The sequence below is a fragment of the Anopheles merus genome, chromosome 2L (assembly GCF_017562075.2).
Source record: "Anopheles merus strain MAF chromosome 2L, AmerM5.1, whole genome shotgun sequence".
Classification (NCBI taxonomy): domain Eukaryota; kingdom Metazoa; phylum Arthropoda; class Insecta; order Diptera; family Culicidae; genus Anopheles; species Anopheles merus.
Window position 1 is genome coordinate 1530226 of NC_054083.1, and position 8168 is coordinate 1538393.

General features: G+C 40.5%; 1 protein-coding gene across 1 annotated transcript; it reads left to right on the forward strand.

The window, feature by feature from the left end:
* Positions 1-5744: 5744 nt before the first annotated feature.
* On the forward strand, positions 5745-7317 carry LOC121593753. The gene is made up of 2 exons (XM_041916400.1): positions 5745-6947; positions 7022-7317. The coding sequence occupies exon 1, from the start codon at positions 5781-5783 to the stop codon at positions 6870-6872; it is 1092 nt and encodes a 363-aa protein (XP_041772334.1). The 5' UTR covers positions 5745-5780; the 3' UTR covers positions 6873-6947; positions 7022-7317.
* Positions 7318-8168: the final 851 nt, after the last annotated feature.

An 8168-nucleotide genomic window follows, 5' to 3' on the forward strand; every position in this document is an offset into this window, starting at 1 on the left:
AGGTCAAAAATACACGGACCGGAATTTCGCGGCCGCGGGATTCCGCTTGCTGAAAAATGTATGAATATGACAGTTCGGGAAAGTTGCCATTAACACTTTGCATATGGGTTTGACAGCAGGCGGAATTCCGCGGCCGCGAAATTCCGGTCCATTTATTTTCGGCCTTAAAAAGATTCAGTATATTCAGTAGGTTCAGAAGATGGCGACTCAGAAAAAGATGAGCATAGCGAAGCATAGAGAGATAGAAAAAACATGGCGAATTAAGAACCAAACGACGTGGAAGGAAACGTACGCAACATCATAGAGGAAAAATAAAGATCAGTCTTGTGTTTGGATAAATCAAGAATAGACGTGCAGAAAGAGCGTAAAAACAGTATAAAAAATCAAATCAGATAAAAATGTCTAAAAGGCCGGAGAACCACGACAAAAGGGTTTGTTATATAACTAGCCTGGTATACCTTGTTATTCCCGACTAATTAAAATGTATGTAACTAACTAATATATATAATTTCTTTCTACTTGGTATATTTGAAACAGCATCGCAAACCGCTAGGCACTTTCAATCGAGTATCATAGTGCTGTTTACAAAAACAACAACCATCTTGCTCTTTGGATATGAGACAGAAAATTGTAAATTACGTAAACTTTTCAAGCTCGTATGATTGTAGCTATTGATCTCATATGAACCTGTCGAACTCATTGAACCGGTATAACTGCAAGTTTTGATTTTTTAAATTAATTTATTGATTTATTTATTTTTAGCCGGTCTCGTAGTACAATCGTCAACTCGTACGACTTAACAACATACCAGTCATGGGCTCAAATGTTGAGCCAAAAGAAGAAGAAGATTGATTTATTTATTGATTTACAGTGGAGCGCCGTTTATTCGGCGTCATCAGAACTCAACCTCACCCGGATATGCGAATAACATTGATAAAGAGTCAAATGATTTATTCAATCATATATTCCTGATTATTTTTGGAAAATTATCTTTTTTATATAAAAATAACCCAGTTTTCACTTACTTTATGGTTTTTCAATGAGAATGTTTGAAACTTGTGATGAATTAAAGTCCGTTCCGTAAAGTTTGGAGATACGTGGTTTTCTAAATTTGGCAGATCAAAAGTCAAATCAGTACAATTCGCTTCAAGAAATGTCAAACGCAGTATAAATTGCATTTTTGCTAAAAAAATTTAATCGACTTACAAACGAAAAATATCAGATATTCTGTAGGAATCGTATCAAATAAATTATAAAGTATATAAAAATACTAATATTAATCAAAAATACCTAGTAACCAATAGTATTTTGGTCGAAAATCGCGAAATTCGAATATTGCGGATATTGCGAATTCCTTGGGAACAGACTGTATAGTGTTTTTTTCTTTCTGACAATGTGCTCTGATAACCGTTTTTTCAAATATCCTCCCCATAACGTGACCTTTGTATTAAACTGTAATTTCTAAACAGCACAACTTAAAGGACAGGTACCTGGTACCTGGGAAAAATGGCGTTTATCAATTAATTAATTTGTTTATTTATTTTATTTATTTATTAAGTTACTTATTCACTAAGCAATACGGCCTTTTTGGACCGTTCCTCCTGAATAAAAAGTTACTTATTTACTTATTTATTAAGATTTTTTGTTAATTGCTTTATTGATTGATTGATTAATATATTTAGTTGCGTTTTTCTTTATTCACTTATTAAGTTATTTATTTAATAATTTATTTATTTTCTTAAACAATAAATAATCAGAATGGTAAAAAACTATACAAATGCAACTGTTTCAAAGGAGTTGATCATTTAACTGTCGTGATTATGAATCAATAGTTGGAAGTGGAGTTGTGGATCCCCAAAAATCATATTAACCTTGGTAATTCGGTATCCGGCCTAGTAGAGACAAGTCTGAGTGATTTTGGGACGTTACAAACGGGTTAGATTTAAAGTACTAGTTTCAAGAAATAGTATACTTTCTAGTACAGTATGTTTCCAAACTAAAGGGGCCCTTTCCGTTGTAAGTTCGTAGGCTGAAATTTCAGCCTGTCAGCTTTTTCCATTGTATCTCAGTTTTCGAGCAGCTATCTAAGTGAGTAGAGTATACAGATGTGCTTATCCCAAGGTGTATGAATTTAGAAGGTTGATTTTTATCGCTTCTGCTTCTGAATGGAGATTTTAAGAGTGTTTTGTGTATTCGTCTTGTAAGCTTGTTTGAACAAAAGTTTTCACCCATCCTGTCAAAAAGTGGTATTTAAATTTGGTTATAAAAACATACTATGAGACCACCTGGACTACATACACTTTGATTCTAGATTCCACCACGTGATCTCTTTTTGCACCTTGAGGTAAATGTAAACAACACCATGTTTTCGAGCAGGTACTCGAATCTAATTCTAGCTTTGAGGCTAGAATAATCTAGACTGAAAATTGCAAGCTAGTTTTGTGTGTGGTTTTGTATGGAGTGTTAACATGATTTCCTCTCTAAGGGACATTACTGTCCAACAGGAATTCAAAACCGCTTTAGAAGAGTCTCTACTACCAGAAGACAGATACGAAACTACGTGCGAGAGGTGGAACGCTCTAAAACAAAAATAATAAACTGTGCAAGAAATATACTCCCACCACGTCGTGGCAACACCAAATCTGGCTGGTTCGACGATGAATGCAGACAAGTGACCGAACGTAAGAATGCTGCATACCGAGCAATGCAGCAACGGCATAGAACGCGGGCATGCGCAGAGGAATATTCACGACTTAGACGCGAAGAGAAACGAGTTCACCGCTCCAAAAAGCATGCTTTGGAAGAGCAAAACATGCGGGAACTCGAGCAAACCAGAGAGGCGTACGGACCGACACGAAAGTTTTACCAAGCGATAGCAGGTCACCGAAACAACGTTGTACCTAAGATAACCTGCTGTCGCAACAAGGATGGAGATCTGGTCAATAACCAGCCAGAGGTCCTCTCGCGGTGAGCTCAGTACTTTGATGAATTACTCAACGACCAGTTTAGCGAACAGCTAGAAGTGCCACTAGCAGATAGTGTCATGCTACTGCCACCTAGCATAGAAGAAACACGAAAGGCTATCCGTCGGCTGAAAAATAACAAGGCACCCGGAACCGACGGAATTGCAGCCGAACTGGTCAAGAATGGAGGTGCACGACTAGAAAACGAGATTCATCAAATTGTTACTGAGGTGTGGGATAGCGAATCGATGCCTTGTGATTGGAATCTCGGCATCATCTACCCCATATACAAGAAGGGAGATAGGTTGGACTGCAACAACTACAGGGGTATTACGGTGTTGAATACCGCCTATAAAATATTCTCCCTGATCCTTCAGGATCGCCTTAACCCGCACGTCGAAGAGATAGTCGGAAACTATCAAAGAGGATTCCGAAACGGAAAATCTACCACTGATCAGATCTTCACCATGCGGCAGATCTTGAAGAAGATGGCTGAATACAAAAACGACACATACCATCTCTTCATAGACTTCAAAGCCGCATACGATAGCATAGCCAGGGTAAAACTGTACGACGCTATGAGCTCATTTGGAATCCCGGCCAAACTGATAAGGCTAGTTAGAATGACTATGACCAACGTCACATACCAGGTGAGGGTGGATGGAAAACTCTCAGGAACTTTTGCTACCACCAAAGGTCTGCGCCAGGGGGACGGGCTTGCCTGTCTCCTATTCAACTTGGCGCTAGAGAGGGCCATCCGCGACTCGAGGGTGGAGACTACGGGAACCATCTTCTATAAGTCAACCCAGATCCTGGCATACGCTGATGATATAGACATCATTGGTCTGCGGCTCTCCTATGTAGCAGAAGCCTACCAAGGGATTGAGCAGGCGGCAGAGAGCCTCGGATTGTAGATAAACGAGGCAAAGACCAAACTGATGGTGGCAACATCAGTGGACCTACCAATAAATAATCCGAATCTACGTAGGCGTGACGTACAGATAGGTGAACGCACTTTTGAAGTCGTCCCACAATTCACCTATCTTGGGTCAAAGGTCAGCAACGACAACAGCATGGAAGCTGAGTTGCGCGCAAGGATGCTGGCTGCCAACCGGTCATTCTATAGCCTGAAAAAGCAGTTTACCTCAAAGAACCTGTCGCGACGGACGAAGCTGGGACTATATAGTACCTATATAGTACCAGTACTCACATACGCCTCTGAGACATGGACACTGTCCAAATCTGACGAAACCCTCTTAGCCGCGTTCGAGAGGAAGATGCTCAGAAGGATACTTGGCCCCGTATGTGTGGAAGGACAATGGAGGAGCCGCTATAATGACGAGCTATACGAGATGTACGGCGACCTCACTGTCGTACAGCGTATAAAGCTCGCCAGGCTCCGGTGGGCTGGCCATGTTATACGCATGGAAACGGACGACCCAGCCCGTAAAGTCTTTTTAGGCCGTCCACAAGCGTGGAAGCGTCCGCCATTAAGGCCGGGATAACGGACTGGCAGACGAAGGCGCGAGACCGTGAGCGGTTTCGGACACTCCAGAGGCAGGCCAAGACCTTCTTCCTATGTCTACTTCTACCTATGACATTTTTATGTTTTGAACATTTATGCACATTTATTACACTATTGAATAATACAAAACAATACATTGAAGTATGGGGCCGCGCGCACGAGCCGCACCGTGAGCCCTACCTGGAGCCCTTCTCGACCGGTAGCCTGTTACACACTCTCTTGGGTTAGGTGCGCACTGCACACACTTAGCGCGCATTGCTAAGTGCGGCGTGATAGTGTGCGTGAGCGCAGTGTCGATTCCTGGATGTCGACCAACAGCAGCGCAACTGCTATGGCGAATCCAGGGCTCGGCACGTCTATCCACAACAGACATGGAAATAACAGGACCTAAGAATAAGCCTAAAATGATCGACGACTACAACAAATTGAAAGGCGGTGTCGACAATATGGACAAGTATTTCTCAGAAAATATTACAAAAAGAAAAACCAATAGGTGGCCACTGGCTTTTTTACAATATGTTAGATGTAGCAGCTTTTGCTGCATTCATATTGTACAAAGAAAATAATCCTCAGTATAACACGTCCCCAAACAAGAAACGTATGTTCCTTCAACAACTGTGTGAACAATTGGCAATGCCAGAAATATAAATTCAATCAAATAATACACAAATTATGCGTCACTTCGGGCCACGTAGTGGTTATGAATGGAGGTCCTATAAAAGCACCAGTTACTAATGAAACAATTACTCCAACTAAACGGGACGCTAGTGGTAGGGTTAAGCACACCGGGACTTGTTTTCTTTGTGTTAAAAAGGGTCTACTAAAAAAGTTTGTGATGAATGTAAGAAACCAGTTCGTGCACATATCTCCAAAATTATAACAAAGTGTGGAGACTGAAATAAAATAAAAATTAATTTTCTTACTCTTTTTCCTTTTGCTGAATGTAAATTAGGCTTATATATTTATAATAAAATTAAATTTAATTTACGTATATTTCCTGCGTTTGAACTACACGTTAAAAAAGTTGAAAATAAAATATGATTTGTAGAAATTAAAAATTCGAATTTGCTTATACCTCACACATACACCTTGACATCCTCACACATACACCTTTCCTTTATGTACATCTTGTTTGTGGGATCACACCTAGGTTTAAGTATCTCAGGCAATACTGTCAAATAGAGATGTCATTCCTGATTGAGCGCTAGAACTTAAAACACGCAACTCTTCAGCCTTCAGTTAATAAAATAGAGATTACAATTCAGAAGTGGGATACACCGTTTGCGCCGAAAATGCTTACAAAAGAGGAACTTCTTTGTGCTTTGCAAGTTGCTAACATCGAAGTGCCTCCGAAAGCAACTTTACCACAACTACGCATGTTGTACGAGCAAAGTGTACCGAAAACCAAAATGGAGGAACAATCAACACAGAATTTCATTCTTCCAAGTGTGTGTGCAGATGAAGACGATGTGACGAACAATGGAAACCACGTTGCAGCAGCCGCCATCTTGATGAAAGACAAAGCTGCTCCCACATCTTCGACGCAAGGTGCTTCATTCGACGTAAATTCTCATCATTTGGAATTAATGGCGCTACGATCAAAAATCATGGAAATGGAACAGCGGCAGACGTTTACGGATGGTCGATTGGTTCATCCCGAGGAGTTGAAACATTTGATACCGGAATTTTCTGATGGCCTCGGTATTAATAAGTGGATCAATACGATTCGCTACAATAGTGAATTATATGGATGGCAGGATCGAACGATGCTTTTATATACAGGCAGTCGGTTGACTGGAGCAGCAAGCGAATGGTACAATGGCTTCCGTAACACTTTGAAGACATTCGACGAATTCGCTGACACAATTAAAAAGGCTTTTCCTGATCGCTGTAACGAAGCCGTAATTCATAGCCAATTAGCGTCGGTCTACAAGAAAATTTCTGAGTCGTACACAAGCTATGTATACCGAGTAAATGCGCTGGGAATGTCAGGCAACGTGAGTGAGGAGGCTATCATAACTTATGCCATCAGAGGACTTTCTCGTGACCCTCTCTATGACAGCCTTGTAACCAAGGATTACCGCGATATTTACGACTTGATTGACAACATTAAGCGATATGAATCCCATCTTCTGTTGCGCAAAAACCCAGAACGCCGCAGCCCATCTCACATCAACACCATTTCCCCGAGACCGATTCCACCAAGACAAACGACGACAGAACCTCTTCGATGTTATAACTGCTCGAATCATGGACACCATTCATCGCAGTGCACACAACCTCGCCGAGCTCCGGGTTCCTGTTTCCGATGTGGCAGCACATCACATGTCATTCGCAACTGTCCTGTCCCAGATAGACGTCAACCAACGGTTGCTGCGGTTTAGGGCAACGACAATGAAACATCGCATCTAGATTCTGGGGAAAATGGAAACTTCGTTCAACTTGAGGCCTATCAGGAGGTAAGTGTAGCTTTTAAGAGAAACAATGTTTGGAGCCCAGGGTTAATTATAACATCTCTTTTTGATTCCGGTAGTTCTAAAAGCTTCATAAATGAAGCCATTGTTCCGGTTACAAAACTAAGCGCTCCCCAACCAAGTGGATTTCGAGGAATAGGAAATGTGAATTTACAAACTCTTGGAACAGTACAGTTAAAACTTAGTTTTCGTAATGAAACACTCATTCACAATTTCTATATTTTACCAAAAAGCTACATGTCCCTATCCATGATAGTAGGGAGAGATTTGTTATCAGAATTTAACATCACACTCGCTCAATTCCGTAAACATTACAGCAAACTAATGCTGATGAATTTCAATAAAGATAGAATTCTGAACTTAAAAAAACCGGGTTTTTACCATAAGCTCCAAACGTTGGGTCTTTTACGTAGTTCGATCGAGGCTCCTTTACCAGGCTCCAGGGATTCGAAATTGTCCGATTCCAATATTTCTTCAAAATTCATTTCGATATCAGACAAATCTGAACATAAACAACAATATGACACAACTTTTTCTGAAATGTGTTCTATAGATATTGGCGATGAGGTTAGCACTATAAATGTTGGAGAACATCTTTCTAAAGAACAAGGCATTGCTTTAAGATCAATAGTGTCCAATAATTACATTAATTTTCCGGACAAACATATAATACCATCTGCTCATAAAATGCGAATTAGCTTAACTCATGACACTCCTATTTTCACAAAGCCTAGACGACTTTCTTTCGATGAAAGGAATAAAGTAAAAGTCATTGTGAAGGATTTATTAGAGAAAAATATAATAAGACCCAGTAACTCTCCTTATGCTTCTGCACTGGTACTTGTTAGGAAGAAAAATGGCGAAATTCGTAAGTGTGTCGACTACCGACCTCTTAATAAAGTAACTATCCGCGACAACTACCCGCTTCCACTCATAGCGACGTGCCTAGAACACTTGGGCAATAAAAAATTCTTTACGTTACTTGACCTAAAGAGTGGTTTTCATCAAGTGGCAATCGACGAGGATTCAATTAAATTCACAGCGTTTGTTACTCCAGACGGCCAGTGCGAGTACATGCGTATGCCCTTCGGATTAAAAAATGCACCAGCTGAATTTCAGCGTTTCATTAATACAATTTTGCGGAAATTCATCGAGAATGAAAAACTGGTTGTATATATTGACGACATTCTCATAGCTTCTCAAGAC

Bases quoted from the DNA above. Each gene is read 5' to 3' on its own strand.
- LOC121593753 (XM_041916400.1), top strand. From the start codon at position 5,781: ATGCTTACAAAAGAGGAACTTCTTTGTGCTTTGCAAGTTGCTAACATC.